The sequence below is a fragment of the Mandrillus leucophaeus genome, unplaced genomic scaffold, assembly GCF_000951045.1.
Source record: "Mandrillus leucophaeus isolate KB7577 unplaced genomic scaffold, Mleu.le_1.0 Scaffold55, whole genome shotgun sequence".
Taxonomy (NCBI): Eukaryota; Metazoa; Chordata; class Mammalia; order Primates; family Cercopithecidae; genus Mandrillus; species Mandrillus leucophaeus.
Window position 1 is genome coordinate 4,089,137 of NW_012105919.1, and position 24,570 is coordinate 4,113,706.

General features: G+C 53.0%; 2 protein-coding genes across 2 annotated transcripts in view; one reads left to right on the forward strand and one right to left on the reverse strand.

Annotated features, from left to right (window-relative positions):
• DTX1 (deltex 1, E3 ubiquitin ligase) overlaps positions 1 to 3,926 on the forward strand; it is a 46,114-nt gene extending 42,188 nt beyond the window's left edge. Inside the window, exons 8-11 of the mRNA XM_011997940.1 lie at positions 651 to 809; positions 903 to 1,064; positions 1,187 to 1,276; positions 2,610 to 3,926. Coding sequence (XP_011853330.1) covers positions 651 to 809; positions 903 to 1,064; positions 1,187 to 1,276; positions 2,610 to 2,834 — 636 coding nt within the window. The 3' untranslated portion in view covers positions 2,835 to 3,926. The remainder of the gene's footprint in view (positions 1 to 650; positions 810 to 902; positions 1,065 to 1,186; positions 1,277 to 2,609) is intronic.
• Positions 3,927 to 5,187: 1,261 nt separating this feature from the next.
• RASAL1 (RAS protein activator like 1 (GAP1 like)) overlaps positions 5,188 to 24,570 on the reverse strand; it is a 36,185-nt gene continuing 16,802 nt past the window's right edge. Inside the window, exons 6-19 of the mRNA XM_011997941.1 lie at positions 23,050 to 23,161; positions 21,913 to 22,030; positions 21,615 to 21,768; positions 21,184 to 21,248; positions 20,788 to 20,900; positions 18,074 to 18,266; positions 13,828 to 13,965; positions 12,825 to 12,969; positions 11,444 to 11,616; positions 9,922 to 10,059; positions 9,699 to 9,834; positions 7,858 to 7,978; positions 6,539 to 6,591; positions 5,188 to 5,981 (exon numbers count right to left, since the gene is read on the reverse strand). Coding sequence (XP_011853331.1) covers positions 5,842 to 5,981; positions 6,539 to 6,591; positions 7,858 to 7,978; positions 9,699 to 9,834; positions 9,922 to 10,059; positions 11,444 to 11,616; positions 12,825 to 12,969; positions 13,828 to 13,965; positions 18,074 to 18,266; positions 20,788 to 20,900; positions 21,184 to 21,248; positions 21,615 to 21,768; positions 21,913 to 22,030; positions 23,050 to 23,161 — 1,799 coding nt within the window. The 3' untranslated portion in view covers positions 5,188 to 5,841. The remainder of the gene's footprint in view (positions 5,982 to 6,538; positions 6,592 to 7,857; positions 7,979 to 9,698; positions 9,835 to 9,921; positions 10,060 to 11,443; positions 11,617 to 12,824; positions 12,970 to 13,827; positions 13,966 to 18,073; positions 18,267 to 20,787; positions 20,901 to 21,183; positions 21,249 to 21,614; positions 21,769 to 21,912; positions 22,031 to 23,049; positions 23,162 to 24,570) is intronic.

Sequence of the window (24,570 nt, forward strand, 5' to 3'; positions counted from 1 at the left end):
GGGGGAGGGCCCTGGCATGGAGGGGGCAGGAACCCTCACCCCTCCTCCTGGGTTCTGGGTGATACAGAGCTCCTCTAGTTTGTTCCTTTCTTCACTTTCTTTATGAGGTTTTTTTGATGAATAGAAATGCTTACGTTTAATGGACTCACATTTATCCATCTTTTGATGATTGAGTTTTTGTGTCGTTTTCACCCATATTTTCCACTAAATGTTTTTAAGTTTTGTTTTTGATAGTTAAGCCCTTAATTCACCCGGGGAGTGGTGAGGGAGCCATCTTCCTCTGTGATGTATCAGAATTCAATATATGGGAAGGGGCTGGGCGCAGTGGCTCATTCTGTAGTCCCAGCTATGATGGAGGCTGAGGCAGGAGGATCTCCTGAGCCTGGGAGTTCGACTCTGCAGTGAGCTATGATTGCACTGCTGCGCTTCAGCCTGGGCAACAGAGCCTGTCTCTTAATAAAAAATAAAAATGAAGAAGAAAAGAAAAGAAACCAATGTATGGGGCAGAGGGTGTGTCCTGTCTCCCTTTGCCAAATGGGCACCAGAGAGAGTGTGGTCTGCTGCCCATGGTGACCCGCCGAGGGGCAGTGCTGACCCAGTAGGTGCCCTGCCCTTCCCAGTCCTCAGTCTCCCCTGCTGCCCACCTGCAGGACTGCACCATCTGCATGGAGCGGCTGGTCACAGCGTCAGGCTACGAGGGCGTGCTTCGGCACAAGGGCGTGCGGCCTGAGCTCGTGGGCCGCCTGGGCCGCTGCGGCCACATGTACCACCTGCTGTGCCTCGTGGCCATGTACTCCAATGGCAACAAGGTGGGTTGGGCAGGACAGTGGCTGGGGAGTGGGCAGGGAACGGAGTGGGGTTGGGGGGCCACTGGGAACTCACTGCCAGCCTCCCCTGCCCAGGATGGCAGCCTGCAGTGCCCCACCTGCAAGGCCATCTACGGGGAGAAGACGGGTACGCAGCCGCCTGGGAAGATGGAGTTCCACCTCATCCCCCACTCGCTGCCTGGCTTCCCTGACACCCAGACCATCCGCATCGTCTACGACATCCCCACAGGCATCCAGGTGGACTCCCATTCTGCCTCTCTGGCCCCCAGCCCCCACTCCCCTCCAACTCCTCCAGACGCTCCTCTGCCCTGCCACCACCTGTTCATGGTCTAAATCCCTGCTACTGTCCCTCCCTGCAGGGCCCTGAGCACCCCAACCCCGGAAAGAAGTTCACCGCAAGAGGATTCCCTCGCCACTGCTATCTACCCAACAATGAGAAAGGCCGGAAGGTGGGTGCCCAGTCGTGAGGGCACAGGAGATAGGCACAGGCAGGGGCTCCAGCAACCACTGGCCTGGGCCTGTGGTCCCCATCATTCCCAATCCCTGCTCTCACATTCCTCCCCAAAGCAGCACCGCAACAGCAGCGACCATGGCCACCGGCTTCACACATCTTACCTCCTTTCCCCAGCCGCTGAGGTCAAGATCCTGACCCCATTTTATAGACAAAGATGCAAAGCTTCAGAGAGGGCAAGTCACTTGACCGTGGTCACACAGAAACTAAGTGACAGAGCTCGGATTTGAGCCCAGGCAGTCTAAGCTCTCACCATCACCCTACAGACTGTCTGATTTGACTTTCTGCTTTTCAAGAGCACCAAGAAATCCAGATTTTCATGGGAAATCTCTAGGCTTTTGAATGTTAGTAACTAATTTACAAGTTGCTCTTTAATATAGTGTGGAGTCCAAACTAAATAGAGCAGAGAGCTGCCAGATGCTTTCTTCACCCCAGAAAAAAAACAGGCAGGGCTGGGTGCGGTGGCTCATGCCTCTAATCCCAGCACTTTGGGAGACCAAGGCGGGTGGATCACAAGATCAGGAGTTTGAGACCAGCCTGGCCAACATGGTGAAACCGCATCTCTACTAAAAATACGAAAATCCGGGAGTGGTGAAGTGCGCCTGTAGTCCCAGCTACCGGGGAGGATGAGGCAGGAGAATTGCTTGAACTCAGGAGGCAGAGGTTGCAGTGAGCCGAGATCACCCCACCGCACTCTAGCCTGGGTGACAGAGCAAGACTCCATCACACACAAAAAAGAAAGAAACAGGCAGGCCAAGCACAGTGGGGCACACCTGTAATCCCTGCACTTGGGGAGGCTGAGGTGGGAGGCCGGGAGTTTGAGACTAATCTGGGCAATATAGTGAGACTCTGTCTCTCCAAAAAGTTTGTAATTTTAGCTGGGCTTGGTGGTGCCTACCTGTAGTCCCAGCTACTCGGGAGGCTGATGTGGGACGATTGCTGGAGCCCAGGAGTTCGAGGCTGCAGTGAGCTCTGGTGGCACTACTGCACTCCAGCCTGGGCAACACAGCAAGATTCTGTCCCCCCCACCAAAAAAAAAAAAAAAAGGAAAGGAAAGACAAAACAAACAAATAACTTGGAAAGAGCTTTTACTGGCAGTTCAGGAAATACAAATATAAAGGAAATGGCAAAGTCGGCAGTACGTAGTCGGTACCAATGGATGAAACCATAAGGTAGCCATGATGTGGCAGGGGAGGGAGGGAGGCTGAGGCTGCTGGGCTGGAGGCTGCCTGTGGCCTCCGCCCAGCCCCACCGTGTCCCTGTCCCCCCAGGTGCTGCGGCTGCTCATCACGGCCTGGGAAAGAAGACTCATCTTCACCATCGGCACCTCCAACACCACGGGCGAGTCGGACACCGTGGTGTGGAACGAGATCCACCATAAGACCGAGTTTGGATCCAACCTCACGGGCCACGGCTACCCGGACGCTAGCTACCTAGACAACGTGCTGGCCGAGCTCACAGCCCAGGGTGTATCCGAGGCTGCAGCCAAGGCCTGAGGCCCAAGGCTGCCCACCTTCCCTCCTGCTTTGCCCCTGGTCCGGCAAATGCCTCCTTCGCCAGGTGTGTCCTGGTGGCCCAGGTTCAGGGCTGGGGAGGAGCCTGCGGAAGGAGCCGCAGCCATTCGGGGGACCTGCCTGGTGGCAGCTGGGATGAAGAGAGATGGCATGTCAGGCTGGCTCCGAATCATAGCTCCCTGAGAGGGCCATGCAGAGAGTACTGGAAACCTCCCTACCAAAAAGACAGAGACCCGCCCCCTCACACACACACACACACACACGTCCTGTTGAACTCATGCACGCACACCCACGTGCCTCTACTTGCCCCCAGGCTGGAAGAGAAGCGACAGAAAGACCCCATGACCCCCCCATGTGGATCCCCATCTGTGTCTCAGTTGCATCCGTACAGCCTTGTCTGCAAACTGGAGGATGCAGGGCAAGCCCTTAGGGGCCTGCCAGGGCTCGGGGGGCAAACAGGGACTTGGGAAACTCAGTGTACCCCCGATGCCTCACCCATTCCATGTCATCACCCATGTCTGCCACCCACTGATTGGGCAATGGTGGGCCCATGGGGTGGAAGCCCCCAGATGACTGGGCAGTTCTACAAAAGAATGGCCAGTGCAAGCGGGGACTAGAGGGTCCTGATTTTGTGTTTGTCCCTCTTCATCTCTCTGGACTCTGATCTCCTTCTCCCTTCCCATCTCCAGGCCTTCTGTCTGTCCCAGATAAAGGCACTGTTCTCCCATCCTCCCTGTCCCATCCTCTCCACCTAATCGTTCCCAATTTTGAGAGCCAAAGGCTGGCGCTTCTGACTTCAGGAGCGAGAGGAGGAGGCCTAGTTTGGGCCCATGTATTTTAAAGCAGAGTGGACAGCAGAGAGTCAATTTCCCTTTCGTTGGGAGTGGGCAGTGGGGTGGCTAATCGTCTCCGGCCAACCAGGGGCCCGTTGCCCAGGCAACTCACCAGCTCTGCCTCTGCTGATTGGCTGCCACGGTGGGAGTCAGCCAAGATTTAAAGGTATGCCAGCGATTGCTCTTTTCAAAACCTACCAGTCCCACTGTGGGTGGAGAAATAAATGGTCTTTCTCCTCCTCGCCTGGTCTTTTCCTGCCAAGAGAGGGGTGGGTGGCTCTGTTCCTGGGGGCTGCAGTCAGCCCCATTGGGGAGTGATGGCTTGCAAGAGAATGGCAACTTCAGGGTCATTGCCTCGGGCCGGAAGGGGTGGGGGCAGTGGAGCAGTGACAGACCCTCCTAGTCCAAGTTGCCAAGAATGCAAAGGTGAAAGTACCCTTCTCTTTCACAAGAGCACGAGGCAATGCACACATCTGCTCCCTGGCACAATGACAAGAGACAAGAAACAAGGAACTCGGGCGGAGAACTGGGAGCCTCGGGGAGAATACGGAGGAGCTGGGAGACACTGTGATCAGCTCATCAGGATCTCGGAGCTCATCAGGACCCTGTCCTTGGGGAGGAGGGTCAGGTTCTAACTAGGGAAAGACAGGGATGGACCCCAGCCTTAAATCAGCCTCTCTGCAACATGCCAGGACGCCCCTGCAGCTCTGGTGATGCTGCGGCTTCGGGCAAGCCCTGCTGGCCAGCCTCGGGATAGCGCCCTGTCTTTCCTGGTCTACTTGATCCCCTGCCAGGTAGGCTTTGGTTTCTGTCCCACCCCCTAGTGACACAACACCGGAAATGAGTCCTTGGAGGCCCTTCCAGTTCTGCCAGTCACGTGTTCCCAAACATTTGTACTCCATGGTTCATTCTCAGACAAAACCTCAACCCAAACCCTGGCATATAAAATTGCAAGCCAGGCACTGTGACTCACGCCTGTAATCCCAGCAACTAAGGAGGCCGAGGCGGGAGGCTCATTTGATGCCAGGAGCTTGAGACCAGCCTGGGCAACATAGCGAGACCCCTCATCTCTACAAAAATTTTAAAATTGGCCAGGCGTGATGGCTTGCACCTGTAGTCGCAGCTGCTCTGGAGGCTGACATGGGAGGATCGCTGAAGCCCAGAAGTTTGAGGCTGCAGTGATCTATGATCATGCCACTGTACTGCAGCCTGGGCAACAGAGTGAGACCCCAGACTGTAAAAATAAGATAAAATAAAATTGCCCACTCCCCAAGCCGATAGTCCTCAAAGCTGATGCTCTTCCAAATGACCTAAGGAATATATTAAATAACCCTGATTCTTGCCCTCATATACCTTCAGATTCTGAGTCAGTAACTGGCTGGGCCTCAGAAATCTGCATTTCTAGCAGACATTCCAGCGGGCAGTCTTTGGCCCACAGTCACAGAAACCCCTCCCTGGCTCCTGAACGACCTCATTGGAATCCAGTTTGAAAACCACACATCTAGACTTTCCCTCCTCTTTTTATACAGGGTAATCTGAGCCCCAAAGAGAGACAAAGAGCCTGGCCTAAGGTCTCCCAGGCTCCAAGGGTCTGAGTGTGGCACACTGGACCCCCACCCAGCCTTGGTTCTTCCTGAGGGTACCTGATTCTGGAAGCTTGTGGTTGGGGTCCTAGGCCAAGGGCAGGGTACAGAAGAATCAGCGAGGTTATAGGGATTAGCAGACACAAAAACAGGGAGGAGTGAGCCCATTTAGTGCCTATCTGGGGCAACAACATCACATGGGCTTCAGGAATTCAGGTCCAGCTGTATCCAGCAGCTCAGAGCCAGGCTGGCCTCCTTGGTATGGATAGAGGCCAGTTTGGTGAAGCAGAGACCCCGGTCTCAGTCAAATAAGTCAGATTCCTTATCCTATCCACTCCAGTCTGAATCAACCCAGAGAGCGAGATTCGCTCAGTGCAAGGCTAGCCCCTGCCAAAGGGCTTCCATGCCCTGAGTTCTGGACTCAAGGCACACAGGACGAGGTACGTCTCTGGGAGCCTCCAAACCACAGAATCAAAGAGGTACAAGGAGACAGGAGATTCCTGGGGCAGGATGCGCTGAGGAGAGGGTTCCCCACCTCCTTGCTCCTCCTGTCGGGCTAGCTGTGGCATTTCCTCAGGGGCCAAGTGGGCCCAGGGCCGCCTTCCCTCGCTCTTGCTGCTGGAACTCCTCATGGGCACGATCCAGGTCTGCGAGCACCTCCAGCAGGCGGGCAGCTGCTGCTCTTTGCCGGGCCAGGACCTCAGGACAGGCCCCTAGGAGGGAGACAAGAGGCCACAGGGGCTCAGCCAGTCCAAGGCAGGCTGCTGTAACCCGGACCCGATGGTTTCTCACGCTGCAGATGTGCCTTGTGCCCTGAGAACCCTAAAATCCTTGAGAGTCCCCACACACAGCCCTGTGGCCTGATGACGGACTGGAAACACAGGAGACAGTGGGGAAGCGCCTGTGAGGAAAAAAGGACCTCCTTAACCCCTTAGCTTACTGGTTTTTTTTGGTGGGGCGGGGTAGAGTCTTGCTGTGTTGCCCAGGGTGGAGTTCAGTGGCATGATCTCAGCTCATTGCAACCTCCTCCTCCTGGGTTCAAGCAATTCCCACATCTCAGTCACCCCAATAGCTGGGATTACAGGTGTGCACCACCACACCCAGCTAATTTTTAAATTTTTAGTAGAGACAGGGTTTCACCATGTTGGCCAGGCTGATCTCGAACTCCAGACCTCAAGTGATCCACCCACCTCGGCCTCCCAAAGTGCTGGGATTACAGGTGTGAGCCACCGCGCCCAGCCTTTACATTCTGTGGTACAGGAGCCCTTACCTGTGTCTGCCTCCAGAGCTGTATCCATATTAGAATCCTCCAGTAATTTCAGCCTGGAAGGTGAGAAGGAGAAAGACAAGGCTGGTCCCTGATTCCCAATCCTGATTCCTACCCCAGAAATTCTCTGAGAAATTAGTTTTCCTGAATCATCACCATCACCATCTACCATTGTCATCATCATCATCATCATCATCATCATCTACACAGCAAACATTTCTAGAGTGTCAGACACTATTCTAAACCTTTTGCATGTATTAACTCATTTAATTGTCATGACAAACTCATATGAGGTAGGTATTTAGTATTAGCTCCATTATACAGATGATCACTGAGACACAGGTTAGGTAACTTGTCTAAGGTCACACCGCATCAGTACCATCATCATTACCACTTACTGAAAGCTAACTATGTGGCCAGGCACCTACAAAGTGCTCCACCTGTATTAGCTCATCTGATCCTCAGGACAACCCACGAGGTTACCACCATTATTATTCCCCTTTTCCAGACGAGGAAACTGAAGTACAGAGAAGTTAAGCAACTTTTTTAAGATCACACAGCCTGGTTGGGTGCAGTGGCTCATGCCTGTAATCCCTGCATTTTGGGAGGGCAAAGAGGCAAGACAAGTGGATCACTTGAAGTCAGGAATTCGAGACTAGCCTGGCCAACATGGTGAAACCCCATCTCTACTAAAAATACAAAAACTAGTCAGGCGTGGTGGCAGGTGCCTGTAATCCTGGCTACATGGGAGGCTGAAGCAGGAGAATCGCTTGAACCCGGGAGGCAGAGGTTGCAGTGAGCCAAGATCATGCCACTGCACTCCAGCCTGGGCAACAGAGCAAGACTCTGTCTAAATAAATGTATAATTTTTTTTTTTTAAAGATCACACAGCTAGTAAGTGGCCGGGTCAGGATTGGAACCCAGGCAGGTCAGCTTCAGAACCCACTCTATAATGAGTTGGGACAAATCTCTGTCACCGAATAACAGTGATAGCGATCCTCATGCCAGGAAGGGGAAGAGATCTATCCAAGGTCATTTAGCAAGTGCAGGGGGCCAGGATTTTATGTGAATTGTGCCAGGGTCTCTGGAGCCCCAGGTATTAAAAGATCCCAAGACCCAGTTCTGTATGAGGGACCCCTCCCACCGAGGATGCTTCCCAAGCCTTGACTGTGTAGACACCCAGTCCCCACCCTGGGCCAGGCCCCCAGGGAAGATCTACCAATGCACACGGAAAGAATGAATAAATGAACACAGCAAGGCCACGGTGGGGGGCTGGCTCGGCTGGCCATAGGAGGTGAAGTGGGATGGGTGGGGGCACCCACCTGAGCTGGTCCCGCCCCAGGAGCAGCTGCCGATACACCGTCTGGGCCTCAGCATCGGGATCCAATGGGTCACTCCAGTCCCCCAGGGTGACAGCTGAGTGTGTACGGCTGCAGCCGGCGGCTGAGGGGACACAGCTTCATTCATCAGTAACGCCCCCTCCCCTTCCAGAAGCCTCCACAACCAGGCTGTCGCCAAGCCGTGCTCCTTCATCTAAAATCCCTCGTCAAACCTACTATTTCTAGGCCACACGGGGTGGCTCACACCTGTAATCTCAGCACTTTTGGAGGCTGAGATGGGAGGATCACTTGAGCCCAAGAGTTCGAGACCAGCCTGGGCAACATAGTGAGACCTCATCTCTACAAATAATTTAAAAATTACCCTTGGGTCCGGAGCAGTGGCTCACGCCTGTAATCTCAGCACTTTGGGAGGCCAAGGTGGGTGGATCACTAGAGGTCAAGAGTTTCAGACCAGCCTGGCCAGCATGGTGAAACCCCGTCTCTACTAAAACTACAAAAATTAGCCAGGCATGGTGGCTCATGCCTGTAATCTCAGCTACTTGGGAGGCTGAGGCGGGAGAATCGCTTGAACCTGGGAGGCACAGATTGCAGTGAGCTAAGATTGCACCACTACATTCCAGCCTGGGCAAAAGGGTGAGACTCTGTCTCAAAAAAAAAAAAAATTAGCCTCACATGGGGGCACATGTCTGTGGTCCCAGCTGCTTGGGAGGCTGAGGTGAGAGGACTGCTTGAACCCAGGAGTTTGAGGCTGCAGGGAGCCGTGATTGCACCACTGCACTCCAGCCTGGGCAACAAAGAGAGGTTCTGTCTCAAAAACAAAAATTAAAAAACCCACTACTTCCTTTGAATCTTACATCCTCCACTCTCATCCAGCCCCACTTCTGCTCCCTAGACTTTTGCAGTAGCCTTGCCTCTCCCAGTACTCCTCTCTCATTCTAGGCTCCAGTCACAAAGACCTTTTTCCAACCGTCAGCCTACCTTGTCCCAACCTCCAGGTCTTTGCTCATGACACCTGCAACACTTCCTTAGCCCCAGCTCCCAGTTCTGTCTCCAGTATCGCTGCTTAACTTCTGCTCTACTCAGGTCGCATTTAAGCAGCACCTCCTCCAGGAAGCCCTCCTTGAGTCCCCATCCTGAGGCTGTGTCAGAGGCATCCACTGGAATCTCAAAAGCCTCATGTTGGCACTTATAACATTGTATTAACAAAAGGCAGGGCACGGTGGCTCACATCTCTAATCCCAACACTTTGGGAGGCTGAGGTGGGCTTATCACCTGAGATCAGGAGATTGAGACCAGCCTGGCCAACATGGTGAAACCCCGTCCCTACTAAAAATACAAAATTAGCTAGGTGCAGTGGCATGCACCTATAAACCCAGCTACTCAGGAGGCTGAGGCAGGAGAATCACTTGAACCCGGGAGGCAGAGGTTGCAGTGGGCCGAGATTGTGCCCTCCAGCCTTTGCAACTGAGCGAGACTCTGTCTCAAAAAAAAAAAGAAAAAAAAAATTTGGGTTATGCACTCATCTTCCTTGAGAACAAGCTCATGATGTTTGGGCGCCACTGGATGCTGGCACCTAGTGAGTAGAAATAACACCTTGCATGCGCCAAGCAGCGTCCTATGCTCTTTGTGTAAATCAAGTCATTTAATTATCACAACTCCATGAGAAAGGCACTGTTATCAACCTTATTTCACAGTTGAGGAGACTGAGGCATAGAGAGGTTGAGTAACTTGCCCAAGGTTGCACAGCCAGCCCAGGCGGAAGTGGGACACCCACTGATTGACGGGTAGGGCCAGCGGAGCCTGCAGTCCCGCTGCCCCCTCACCTGAGCGCTCAGCCTGGAGGCAGCAGGTCCAGCGCGCGCTGCGGAAGGCACCGGGGTGGCAGGCGGCCAGCTTGTCCGGGTTGGGGGCGCTGGCCTTGCGCAAGGCCGAGAGCCACTGGTTGAGCTCGTTCACATTCTGCAGCGGGTGGGAGGCGATCAAGGGGCGGGTGGGAACCGAGGGACGCCCCACCCCCACCCGCTCCCCATCGCGACGGGGTCTCACCTTGCACTGGAGGTAGGTGGTGTGCAGCGCCCCCGCGCCGTCCTGCGTCACCACCTGCATCACGTGGGGCAGTTGGAAGGCGCCCTCGTCTACGCGCTCCACGGCGCGGATGTGCGACACGGGGATGGAGTGGCGGGTCTGGGGAAGAGGATTGTTGCTACAGGATGGGTTGGGGGCTAGGGCCGGGGTGGGGACAGCTTCCGTCTGGTTGTGTGCGGCAGGTGGAGTGGGTTCCCAGAGGCGGGACATTCAACCCTGTAAGTCTGTGCTCTGTGTGCTTGTCCATCCATCCATGTGAGCTGTTGGGTGAGTCCTGCTCTATCCTTTTTTTTTTTTTTTTTTTTTTTTTAAACAGAGTCTCGCTCTCCCGCCCAGGCTGGAATGCAGTGGCACCATCTGGGCTCACTGCTACCTCTGCCTCCCGGATTCAAGCTATTCTCCTGCCTCAGCCTCCCAAGTGGCTGGGATTACAGGTGTGCACCACCACGCCAGGCTAATTTTTTTGTATTTTTAGTAGAGATGGGGTTTCACCATGTTGGCCAGGCTGGTCTCGAACCCCTGGCCTCAAGTGATCTGCCCACCTCGGCCTCCCAAAGTGCTGGGATTACAGGCGTGAGCCATCATGCCCAGCCACCTGTCTAAGTGACAACTTCTCTGGGGATCCGTTTCCTTGTTAATAATAGCTACCACTTCTATGGTGCTTGGGACTTTACATTGATCAACTTATTTAATTATCACAACAAACTTCTGAGGTTGGTTCTGTTATTCTCTCCAACCTGCAAATGAGAAAACTGAGGTGCAAGAAGATAGATGACCCTTCCAAGGTCACTCATCGGTTGGACCCGAAATTGGAACCCAGAGAATTGACCCCTGGAATCTCCTTTCTCCTGATAAAATAGAAACAGTAAGCGTGGACTCCCTTCCCAGCATTAGCTGTCATCTACTGGTGTGCACACAGCTCCCCATTCGGGAGACTCCAGCACGTGTCTCGGGGCATTCTAGTCACAAACGCCAGCCCCACAAGGGCAAGATTTTCACCTGTCTTGTTCACTCCTGTATCTCTAGTGCTTAGGACACTGACACATAATAGGCTCAATGTTTGCCGAATGCGTGAACGAGTGAATGAATGCTTGGATGAATGTGCCTGAACATCTACACACGTTCCTAGTGAACACATTCAATGTTATGAGTCTGTCTAGCACGTGCCCTAGATCCGGGTGGGAGCATTGGAGAGCGGTTCAGCATCATCCCTGTCCTGTGTGCCTCCACATCTGGGAGGCATATCCCTGCCACCGCATGTGCACATTCTGAAGGATGTGTGATGGTGCCTGTCCGTGTCCTGTGCCCGCATTGGCCTGAACTTGTGAGCAGAGCCTGTCCTGAGAGTTTGTCATAGTTAAGTTATTATGGCACCTTGGGGCCTTGCCCCACTGTGGGACTCAGTTTCCCCCTGTGTACAAAGAGGCAGCATCCTGAAAAAGGCCACCCCTGGCAAGCCCTCCATTGTGGACGGGAACCCCACCTGCCACTCAGGACTCTTGGAGAAGGAGAGGGTCTCCCCGCTGAGCCAGAAGTAGCGCTTCTTGAAGGCAAAGCGCGTGGCCAGGCCGGCAGGCTCCTCCTTGCGCTTCAGCAGATAGCCTTCTCGAACAATGGCCGAGGGCGGGAACAGGGCCCGGGCTGGGACACCAGCTTCTGGGAAATGGGAGAAGAGAGGTGGTGGACAGCAAGCCCTCCCTATCCAGGCTTACCTTACTCCACTAGCATGCCCAGGGAGGACCTCAGTGGATGGGCATGGTTCTCTGCTCCCCTAGAGGTGGGAGGATGAGCGCGATGACTTCAGACTCCACTCCCTCAACAGGGAATGCAATCATGGAGGCCGGGAGGAGAGGGCGGGCAAAGTAGCCCTTAAAGACCTCTCTCCAACCAGAGAAATCTGCAGACAGTGTGCAGGTAGCCAGCAGGGGTAGCCACACCCTATGGGGCCCCACCCAGGCAATGTCCTGCATCTAACCACGCTCAGGGAGCCAGGACACAGCCCCGCCACCCCACCCCAGCACCACAGGGACCCCACCATGCCACAACCAGGCTCTACGTTCTGACAGGTTGCTCCAACGGGACTGGGATCCAACTAGATCATGATCTGAGCCCCACATTATGGTATGGACTCAACCACAACTTTTCTGCTACAAATCATCCTGTGATTCTGTTTCACTCCAAGTCAAAGCTAAAATTCTTCCCAAGGCCTATGAGGCCCCACATGATCTGGCCCCCCACCTCTCTGGTCTTGCCTCTTTGCCTCCCCACTGCCCCCGCTTCACTCTTCTTCACGGGTGTCCTCAGTGGCACTCTCTGTCCCACCTCAGGGCCCTTGCACATGCTGTGCCCTGCCTGGCACTCTTCCCTGGGATTCTCACAGCTCTCTACCTGTTCCCTTTCAGGTCTCTGTTCTTTCCTCCTCTATTTTTCCGCCTTAGTACTTACAGCTCTCTAACATACCACATAACTTGCTTATTTATCTTGCTAATGGCCTGTGTTCCCCAACAAAATAAAACCTCTGTGAGATCAGATTTTCTGTGTCTTGTTCACTGCTGCATCCCCAGCACCTAGAACTGTGCCTATTATTTAGTAAGCACTTAATAGATGTTTGTCAATTGCATGCACACCATGCCACAATCCCGCCCACAGCCATATCCCCACGCTGGCTAGGATGGCCTGGAGGACAGCACGTGAGCTCTGTTTGTCTCTGGGGCCTAGCACAGTGTCAGGAAATGTTAGTTGACTTGACTGACCCACAGATTCACATTCTCAGTGCTGAGGAGCTGGTGGGGAAAAGGGGAAGTCCCTGAGTGGTGTCCCAGTTGGGTTGAGAAGCTAGATACCGCAGGACCACAGGAACTCACCTTCATCCCCATCCACATCCACCAGCCGGTCCAGGAAGTCTCTCACACGTGAGACGCTCTGTAGCAGGAAGGGGTGCAGGGGGGCCATCCACAGTTCCTTGCCCTGGCCCAGCTGCTGGCCCAGGTTTCCGATGCTCTGCACAGCCTAGAGCAAAGAAACGAGGGATGCCGGGGCCAAGGTCACAGCAGACGGGAGGGCCCTCTGTGGACTGCTGGCTCCCAAATCAGTGCTCAATAAAAGAAGACTCTTATTGTCGGGCACAGTGGCTCACACCTATAATCCCAGCACTTTGGGAAGCCGAAGTAAGCGGACCACTTGAGGGCTGGAGTTCGAGACCAGCCTGGCCAACATGATGATACCCTGTCTCTACTAAAAATGCAAAAATTAGCCAGTCGCGGTGGCACACACTTGTAAATTCAGCTACTCCAGAAGCTGAGGTGGGAGGATCACTTGAACCCAGGAGGCAGAGGTTGCAGTGAGCCAAGATCGTGCCACTGTACTCCAGCCTGGGTGACACAGTGAGACTCGTCTCAAAGAAAAAAATAAATCAATAAGAAGACTCAACACCTTCCTTGGGTGATATCTGTTTCCCCTTCCTCTTTTTGGAAACTGCACCCCCCAGTGACCTTATTCTGTTCCCTCCAAAGCCCAGACCCTCCCCCAGCCAGGACTGCTCAATCCTACCTTGCATACTGTCATGCAGAATCTCAAGTTGTTGCCCTTTGCAAAGGATGATCTAATTCATACTAAGGTGTGAATGACTGCTAGCCTGCTTTCCACTTGCCTTCTGTAAGGGTTGGGTTTTCATTTCCAAAGGGGAAATTGGAGTGCATAATGACTGCTTTCACCCTTGGGATAGAATGCTAATGGTGGTGTTTCAGACTTGGGTTTCTTTGGGTGTTCTTTGGGTCTTCTGTGGGTCTGGCCTCCCAGCTCTGCTCCTACCATGCTTTTTTTCCCTGGCTAAGAGCACCCAGGATGGGGGAACCCCATGGCTGGCACCTTGGCAAGCAACAGCAGTGAGCGGCTGGTCTGGGGGTCCGCGTGTTGGTCCCGCAAGTCAAACAGCTTTGGGGTAAGGATGGCAGGCGCGAAGAATCGCAAGAAGAGAAATCCGCTGATGGCCAGGTACTTCACATCCTGCTGGGAGGAGCAGCAGATAAGAGGAGCCCCCCCAAACCCATTTCCCAGCTGGGTAAACTGAGGCAACAAGGACTAGAAATTCGTGGTGCAAAGAGAAGTGGGATGGGGAATTGACCAGGAAGCCACAATGGCCGACCGAGGAAGTTTTTCCTCTCTGGGCCTCAGTTTTCCCACCTGAAAAATGAAGTAACAAAACCAATCCTACAAAAGCAGATTTGGCCAGATGTCCTCAGAGTTGGCTTTGTGCCAAGCACTATGCCAAGAGCACAGCCCTAAGAGGGAGGCACCATCATGATTCCCATTTTACAGATGAGGAAGCAGAAGCTCAGAGACATCAAGCGATTTGCCCAGGGTCACACAGCTAATGAGTGACAAAGTCGGCATTCAAACCCAGATCTGTGATTTATGGTAATAACAGCAGCAGGACAGATATCTCTCTATACATTCGCTTATTTAATACTGACCCCAGGAAGGATTATATCTCCATGTTACAGCAGAGGCAACTGAGGCCCAGAGAGGGAAGATCCCTCACCTAAGGCTACACGGCTATAAGTGGCAGAGGCAGGAGTTGGACTCAGGCAGGATTTGAATTTTTTTTTTTTTTTTTTTTGAGGTAGAGTCTTGCTCTGTTGCTCAGGCTGGAGTGCAGTAGCACGATCTCTGCTCACTGCAACCTCCGCCTCCCAGCTTCAAGTGATTCTTGTGCCTCAGCCTCCTGAGTAGCTGGAATTAAAGGCATATGCCACCACACCTGGCCAGTTTTTGTTTTTTGTGGTTTTGTTTGTTTGTTTGTTTGTTTGTTTGGTAGAGATGGGGTTTTACCATGTTGGCCAGGCTGGTCTTGATCTCCTAACCTCAAGTGATCTACCCACCTCAGCCTCCCAAAGTCCTAGGATTACAGGCGTGAGCCATCTTGTCCAGCCAAGGATTTGAACTCTCTGTTTTTCACCACGCTCTCTTGCCATTCAACACCAGCTACCAAGGAGCCCTCACCAAGTATTAGAAACCAAGCCTGAATTATCACATTTAGTCCTCAACCCCGTGTGAGTAGATAAGTGCTATTGTCCCATTTTTTCAGATGAGGAAACTGAGGCTCAGTAGTGAACCCAGTCTGATGGGCTCCCGAGTCCATCCTGTGTGCACCTCCCCACCTCCAACCTCTACCCTCTACAAACTGTAGAGTATGGTTCCCCTCCATGTGAATCTGGGGCCTGGCCCATCTAAAGGTAAGGCACCAGCAGAGGTGACTCAGGGAAGGGTGCCCCTCCATCCTGGGTGCATCTTGCTCCCCCCAGACCGGCTCCCCACCCACCTCTCACACTTGCCCGGCTATATTTAGCCTGAGAGTCTGCGCCTGTGTTTATTTAGAGGTTGTAGTCACACATGAAACAATGCCCTCCCCAGGCATGTGCCACCTTCCTGGGGCATCTTGGCCTTGACAGTGAGCCCTGCAGGAGCTGGCTACCTGGAACTGCCCAGAGGGAGCACATTCTCCTCCGTCTGGAGCCCTGAATTGTCCCCCAAGGCCACCACCACCCCACCGCCATCTGTAGTCTAGGGTCATTTTAGTCTTCCCATCAGCTCATTTGTTTCCTCCTTTTTGAGGGCGAAGAACCGGTGTCAGTGCAGCAGAGAAAGGGGCTTCCCTGGGTTCCCCGGGCCTGAGAAAGTCCCTACTCCAGGCCCACCTTGGGGGCTGAGAACTAGAGGACACTTGGGTGTCACTGATATTGACTCACCACACAAGGTCTAGGCTGTCTGGGGAGCTGGCCTCCTCCCTTTCTTCCCTGTTCCCTGCCACAGCTGTGCCCCACTTAACACCTCTGCTGGCAGCCCAGGTGAGAGCCCAGCAAGGTGAGGCGCAAGCCAAGCTACATCTCAGTGTCAAGGCCCAGAGCTTACTCCTCAACCGGGGCGAGGGGAGAGACCCCAGCTGGGAGTCTAGAAAACCCTTGGCCAAGGTGTTTTACCTCTCTGTTCCTCAGTTTCCCCATCTGTAAACAGTAAGTGGAGAGAGATGTGGCATAAATCAAAAGCTCTCAAATGAGGCTCTAGGAAGTGGGTTACGGCACTGCCAACATGTAACAGGTCTCAGATCTTTCTGCAAAGTGAACCCTGGGTCTGATACATCAGCACTACATAAGAGTTCATCTCAGCCGATGTTATCTGCAAGTGAGGACAATGACAGCCACCTCGGGAGGTGTGCTGAGTATTCAACCAGGTGGTCGCAAACTGGCCAGTCCAACCACAAATGTTTTATAATGCTTGACCCAAAATTCTTTTGTGTGTTTGGTTTTCAGGTAAATTCATGCTGACATTTTAAAAATAAGGGGTCAGGCCGGGCACAGTGGTTCATGCCTGTAGTCCCAGCACTTTGGGAGGCTGAGGCAGGGGGATTGGTTGAGGCCAGGAGTTTGAGATCCTCCTGGGAAACACAGTGAGATCCTGTCTCTACAAAAATAAATAATTAGCTGGGTGTGGTTGTGCACCCCTCTAGTCCCAGCAACTCAGGAGGCTGAGGTGGGAAGATCACTCAAGCCTGGGAGATAGAGGCTGCAGTGAGCTATGATCCTGCCACTGCACTCCAGCCTGGGCAACAGAGCAAGACCCCATCTCAAAAAGTTAGTAAGAAAGGCCGGGCGCGGTGGCTCAAGCCTGTAATCCCAGCACTTTGGGAGGCCGAGACGGGCGGATCACAAGGTCAGGAGATCGAGACCATCCTGGCTAACCCGGTGAAACCCCGTCTCTACTAAAAAATACAAAAAACTAGCCGGGCGAGGTGGCGAGCGCCTGTAGTCCCAGCTACTGGGGAGGCTGAGGCAGGAGAATGGCGTAAACCCGGGAGGCGGAGCTTGCAGTGAGCTGAGATCCGGCCACTGCACTCCAGCCTGGGCGACAGAGCGACGCCCTGTCTAAAAAAAAAAAAAAAAAGTTAGTAAGAAATACATACATACATACATACATACAAACATACATACATAAATTACAGACCTCACATAAAATCCAGAATCTCTAAAGATCTGGCAGTATTGGGCTTCCATTTCTGTACAGCAGTGATCCCCTGGAGCTGCCCCCTTTAGACAAGCTCTGGGGGCTCCAGTTGGTCACAGTCTGTATGACTCCCTACCACTCCACGCGCTACCTACTTTGTTCTTGTGCCTCACCTGCCTGAAACTCACAGCATCTGAGTCTTCAACTTTTCTATCCATGTTGGTATAGCACTACACCTGCAGGGATTTATTTTTAGACTGTATTCTGGGTGTTTCTGAGCACTTACTGTATGCCAGATCTGCATTCTTCTCTCTTACTTCCTCTCTCTGTCTGTCTTACATCTGGAATTTTAAGAAGCACTTACTTGGTGCCAGACTCTATTATTTGCTGGTTATGAGCACAGACTCAGGAGCCAACCTGCCTGGGTGAGTGCCAGTCCCAATATCACCCCTTTCTACCTGTGTGACTTAAGCTCTCTGGGCCTCAGTTTCCTCCTCTGTGAAATGGGAATAATCCTGGTATCCACCTCACAGGCTGCATGTGATGATTAAATAGGGTAATAAATACATAAATCACCCAAAACAAGATCTGGCCCATGGTCAGGCTACCAGGCTATGGAGTGTTAGCTGCCATTATTATATTTATTATTATTTGTTTTATTTATTTATTTATTTTGAGACAGAATCTATCTCTATCATCCAGTCTGGAGTATAATGGTGCAATCTCCGCTCACTGTAACCTCTGTCTCCTGGCTTCAAGCGATTCTCCTGACTCAGCCTCCGGAGTAGCTGGAATTACAGGTGTGAGCCACCATGCCCGGCTAATTTTTATATTTTTAGTAGAGACAAGGTTTCACCATGTTGGCCAGGCTGGTCTCAAATTCCTGACTTCAAGTGATCCACCCTCCTCAGCCTCCCAAAGTGCTGGGATTACAGGCGTGAGCCACCGCACCTGGGCAATTTTTATTATTATTATCATTCTTGGGAGCCGGACCCTGCCAGGAACGCTGTCCCCAGGCAGCCTGGGTTCTGGTCCCAGCTCTGTCCTGACTCCTCCGAGTGACCCTGGACAAGCTCCAGCCCGTCCCCAGGCTGGGCCTCCCATCCCGGCGCACCTGGTGCTCTGGCTCGGGGAAGCGTTCCTTCACGCGCCGGTGCAGCTGCTTGAAGGCGAGGCGCATGGCGGGCGGGCAGCGCCCCACGGAGCCCACGATGGCGTCCACGATGGGCCCCAGGTAGCCCGTCAGCAGCCCCAGGCTGGTCTCCCGCATCTGCTCCTCCGAGGGCGCACCTTTGAAGGAGATCCTCCTGGAGGGGCCGGCGGAGCAGCTCAGACTCGGGACACAGCATCTGCCTGCCCCAAACCCTCCACCGGCCCCGCTGAGCTCAGAGGGGACCCATCTTCCCCCCACCTCCGCAGCCTCCTTCCTGCCCCTTCCCACCGGGCTTCTTGCTGTTGCTTAAACACGATGAGCTCATTCCCATCTTGCAGCCTTTGCACTGGCTCATCTCCCTCCCCCAGAACACTCTCCCGTTAAATGTTAGACTCCCTTCCTCACCGCCTGCAAGTCTTTGCTTAGATGTCCCCTCCCCTGTGAGGCTGCCCCTGTCCTCATTCTCTGGAATATTGCAGGCCTCTCCCCTCCCTCGTTGTTTCCATTCCCTGGTCCCATTCAATAACCTTTTTCCCACCAGGCACAGTGGCTCATGCCTGTAATCCCAGCACTCTGGGAGGCCAAGGAGGCAGGTCACCTGAGACCAGGAGTTCAAGACCAGCCTGGCCAACGTGGTGAAACTCCATCTCCACCAAAAACTACAAAAATTAGCCCAGTGTGGTGGTGCACGCCTATAATCTCAGCTACCCGGGAGGCTGAGGTGGGAGAATCGCTTCAACCTTGGAAGTAGAGGTTGCAGTGATTCGAGATCATGCCACAGCACTCCAGCCTGGGTGACAGAGCAAGACTCCATCTCAATAAATAAATAAATAAATAAATAAAATAAACAAACAAACCTTCTTCTTCCAGTTACTCATTATCTGTCTCCCCCCAGAATAGGGACTTGGGACTGTTTGTTCCCCACTGTATCCTCAGTGTTCAGCCCAGAGCCTGGCACTCAATCATTGTTTTGTTTTGTGGATGATAGAACAGCATTTTTCCATCTGCAATTATTGTGTTCCTTTCTTTCTCTACAGATTGAGGGTCCGTCTTGCCCACACCCAGACTGAGAGCTGGGGGTTCTCAGCTCCCTGGACCTAATGTGCTGAGCCCTGGACTCGTCTCTGGCACGGTCTCTTTCAATCCTAACAGCAACTTGATGGGGTAAGTAGCCTTACTTGTTGCCATTTAACAGACAAGAAAACTGAAGCTCAGAGAGGTTACTGGGGAGATGGTACAGCTGAGAATAGAACTCAGGACTGCCAAGTCCACAGCCTGCCTGCCACCCTGCCCTGCCCAGGTCCCCAGATACCCCCGTCCCCATGGGTGCCCACTGAGTTTCCTCCATCGTTATCAAGTGTGCTAGGAAATGCCCTCGACTTGGAGTCTCACAGGTGGACTGTGCCCTTCTGCTCAGGGCCTGAGATCAAATCCCTGCTTTGTAACTTCCTGGCTGTGTGACCTTAGGCAAGTGACCTTCCCTCTCTGAGGCTCAGTTGCATCATCAGTAAGAGGGGTCGTGATGCCTGCCTCTAAGGTAGTCAGAAGGTGTGGACAGCACAAGGAAAGATCCTTTCCTGTCTCTGCCACGGTCCCCAATGGATATCCCAGCAACCATTTTCCACAGCCCCAGGCTTGTGGGCTAGAGAGGAGAAGGTTCTGGAGAGAAAGGAGGAGGAACCCACGGAGGGGTGGAATGACCCCCTAGCCACTGCTCTGCTTCCTCCCAATCTCACTGAGCACTCCACGATCTCCCTTGCAGGCAGGCCCACTCAGTGACCGCCAGTACCACACTAATAAAGATCACTAATGCTGGGGACCGCCAGCAGCACAGCAGTAAATATCATAATGTCGGGGACCCCCAGCACCACAGTAATAAAGATCACTAATGCTTGTGGAGCACATGCATGACTCAGTTAACGGAGTAGAGGTCATGAGCTCCACCTCTCAGGTGACAATATTCTCACCAGCTGAATAAGGGACATTTTAGAAGTAGTCTGTGCATTAAGTAGAAGAACATAGGATCAATATTTTGAGTTTTTTAATCTTAAAAAAATCTGATTATGCCAGGTGCGGTGGTTCATGCCTGTAATCCCAGCACTTTGGGAGACCAAGGTAGGAGGATTGCTTGAGCCCAGGAGTTTGAGACCAGCCTGGGCAATGTGGCAAAACCCTGTCTCTGCTAAAAATGCAAAAACTTAGCTGGGGGTGGTGGTGTGTGCCTATAGTCCCAGCTACTCCGGAGGCTGAGGTGGAAGAATTACCTGAGCCCGGGAAGTTGACATTGCAGTGAGCCGTGGTCATACCACTGCACCCCAGCCTGGGTGACAGAGTAAAACCCTGTCTTGGAAAAAAACAAAAAAACAAAAAAACAAAAAAACAAGAAAACAACTTAACCACTAAGGAACAGAAGTTTTGGCAACTTTGTCCATCAATAGTGGCAGAGCTAACATTTGAACCTAGGGAGCTTAGCATCAGAGTCCTGGCCATAACCCCTATACTACACAGCCTGAAGACCTAAGGACGTGTGTGTAAGGCTTTGAGCTCAGCCACCGAGCTCCTGAGCAGTCGTAGCCCCAGGGTGAGTGGCAGTCAGCATGAACCTAGCCCCCAGACAAGGCTCCAGGTAGCCAAAGGGGCCCATCGGAGGATCAGAGTCCTCGGGCTTTGCTCACCGGGTGCGGCCCAGGTCCATCTTGCAGGGATCCAGCTCCATGTACTTCTTCTCCTCAAAGATGCGGCTAATCATGGGCTTCAGGACCTCGTGCAGGTAGGGCATGCCCACGAGCTGGGGGCAGGGGGCACCACATGGGGTGGGGCTGAGGGCGAGGCCAGGGCATGCCCATGAGCTGGGTGCAGGGGGGCCATGCAGGAAGAGGTTCAGAGAGAGGCCAGGGCTGGGGTGGGGGACACACCCGGGTGCAACTCAGGGCGAGGCCGGGCACCAGCCACCAGCACTGCAGCTCAGCTGCTCAGCCTCTGAAGCCAGCCAAGTGAGGGAGCCAGGTAGGCACTGGGAAGGAGGTTCCCGAGGAAGCTGTGCCCGGTCCCCCAGGCCTTCACCTACTCACCTTCATAAACTGTTCCATCGACTTGGATGCCAGGGAGTTAGAACGGAAGAGGGTGTTGGGGTCCACTGGGAGGACAGGAGGAAGTGTTTGCTGGGATTTAGGGAGCTAGACCTAGCTCACCCCACTCACCCAAGGTGGGGGTCATGATTCTTCCAGCCCCAAGAATCAGGAAGACCCAAAACATCAATCCCATTCACAGTACAGAGGCCCAGAGTGGTTAAGTGAACTGCCTGAGGTTACACAGCTCACAAGTAGCAAAACCAGGGCCTGAGCCGCAACTGGGCTCCCAACTGTCTGGGGTGCACAGCACAGGGACCCACAGAAAAAGGAGCCCTTTCCCTCTGCCTGATGCCTCCCCTTTTCTCCCCAGGAACCCTCCTGCAAGCCCACCATTGAGGGCGGTGATGTCAGGGATTGTGCAGGCAACTCACTGGTCCGAGCCACCTCACGCCGGGTAAGATAGTCCAGAAAGGGTCCAGCCAGTCCCCGGCCAAGAAAGAGTTTCACCAGCTTGGTGGCAAGGTCCTGGCGGCAGTCCCCCAATGTCAGCTCTTCCAGCAAGGCCAGGGGGCTAGCAGTGTCCTCCTGGATGGGGGCGGGAGACAAAGGTGACCTCGACCCCTGGGACCCCAAAGCAGATGAGCCTAGATAGGGCTCCGTGAGGCAGGGGGAGGCCAGGATCCAGACCCCTGGCACTCCCCTGGTAGCACTGCATTGCTACGCACCCACCTCTGCTGGCCCCAGCACAGACTCCATGAGCAGCTCCACGAGAGGCTGGTAGCACTGGGAGGGCAGGACGCGGTCCTCGATCAGGCGTACCTTCACTCGCAGGGCACCCAGGTTTCTCCTGTCCAGGATCAGATCATAAGAAAATGAAAGGTCTGGCCGAATGTGATAGCTCACGCCTGTAATCCTAACATTTTGGGAGGCTGAGGTGGGCAGATCACTTGAGGTCAGGAGTTTGTGACCAGCCTCTCCAACATGGTGAAACCCCATCTCTACTAAAAATACAAAAATTAGCCAGGTGTGGTGACACATGCCTGTAGTCCCAGCTACTCAGGAGGCTGAGGCAGGAGAATCACTTGAACCTGGCAGGCAGAGGTTGAGATCGTGCTGCTGCACTCCACCAGCCTGCATGACAGAGCGATACTCTGTCTAAAAAAATAAAAAAGAAAGAAAGAAAATAAAATAAAAGATGCTCTTATGGGAGAGCGCATGGGCAGGTGTGGAGAGCCAAGAGAGGCCAATGGGAACATATGGGAGGAGGGCGGGAGTTTGCAAAACAAGACAGGTGTAGGCAGGTATAGACAAGTGTGGACAGGTGTGAACAGGGGTAGGCAGGTGTGAACAGGCATAAATAGGAATGTATACAAACAACGTAAACAGGTGTGGTCAGAGTGGATAGATGTGGCCGGTGTGCACAAATATGTAAAGGATGTGTGGACAAGTGAAGATGAGTGTCAACAGTGTGAACAAGCGTGGACAGGTGTGAATAGGGGAGGCCAGTATAAACAGGTGTGAACTGATATTGATGGGTATAGACAGGACAGGCAAGTGGAGATGGTATAAATAAGTGTGTTCAAGAATGAACAGTATGGACAGGTGTGGAAGGACCCAAAGTTCTGAATATATATCAAGTGCGAGCCAACGTGTTTGCACATGGACAGGTGAATGGGTGTAAAGTGAACTCCTGTGGACTTACGTAAACACCTTGAGAGATATTCCATAGACGGTTGTTAAATGGATGAATGCATGAATGAAGTGGCACAGCGATAATGCATGGGCTGGCATGGGCTCTGCCCACAAGCTATGGATGCTGCCCAACATGGCTCCAGCCTGGCCGCCTCCCTCTGCACCCACATTTACCCAGAATCCTCCTCGGCTCTGGGAAAGGGCAGCAGGCGGAACCAGCCGTTGGGTGGCTTCTGCTGGAGGGTCTTCGGAGAGAACTCCACCTTTTGGGAGAGACACACAGACCCTCAGCCAGGTCATGGCCTGCCCTGCCGGGCTCAGGTCTCACCTAGCCCTGGAAGAACAGACTGCCCACCCACAGAGGGGCAGAATGGCCTGCCAGGGGCCCCCTCCTTCTCTCCTACAAGTCCCAAATTATTAGCTCCTGCCAGGACACTGAGGGCTTCTGAGGGCCTCCCAGGGACACTTAATTTACAGTTGAGGAAACTGAGGCTCAGAGACATGGAGTGATTTGCCCAAGGTCACACGGCTGCTAGAGATAGCATGTCTGGACTGAGTGTATTTTCAGCTCTGTTTAGGCACATAAATTTCATCTATCAAAAGGCGTAAGGACAGCCCTGGAGGCACTCAAACCCCACCCTCTCTCTCTTTTTAAATAACTTTGTAGAGATGTAATTCACATCCCAAACAATTCACCTTTTAAAAGTGTACAATTCAATGATTTTTAGTATATTCACAGAGTTACCGCAATTAGTTGTGCTGCTGATTCCAGAACATTGTCTATGAGCCCTAAAGAGCCCGTACTCATTACTAGTCACTTCGTGCCCCCCAGCCCCTGGCAACCACTAATCTACTTTCTGTGTCTGTAGATTTGCCTATTCTAGATATTTCATATAAATGGAATCATATGTGTTTTGCGGGGGCTGGCTTTTTCCACTTAGTGTAATGGTGCATCCATGTGCCAGTACGGTAAGTCCTGATTCATAACATATAAGGAAATCAAATGTACCATGAGCTAATTACTATAAACAAGAGTTAAGTCTGGGTGGGTGGCTCATGCCTGTAATCCCAGCACTTTGGGAGGATGAGGTAGGCAGATCACTTAAGGTCAGGAGTTCAAGATCAGCCTGACCAAAATGGGAAAACCTCATCTCCATTAAAAATACAAAAATTACTCAGATGTGGTGGTGTGCACCTGTAATCCCAGCTACTTGGGAGGCTGAGGCAAAATAGTTGCTTGGACCTAGGAGGTGGAGGTTGCAGTGAGCTGAGTTCATGCCACTGCACTCCAGCCTGGGCAATAGAGGGAGATTCCTCCTAAATAAATAAATAAATAAATAAGAGTTAAGTTCCTACAGTATACAGTATGTCATTTTGCTTAAGGCTGTAGTTTCCAAGAACCTATGGACCAGGCATGGTGGCTCACGCCTGTAATCTCAGCACTTTGGGAGGCCGAGGTGGGCGGATCACGAGGTCAAGAGATCAAGACCATCCTGGCTAATACAGTGAAACCTCATCTCTACTAAAAATACAAAAAATTAGCCAGGCATGGTGGCGGGCACCTATAGTCCCAGCTACTTGGGAGGCTGAGGCAGGAGAACAGCATGAACCCGGGAGGCGGAGGTTGCAGTGAGCCGAGACCACGCCACTGCACTCCAGCCTGGGCAATAGAGTGAGACTCTGTCTCAAAAAAAA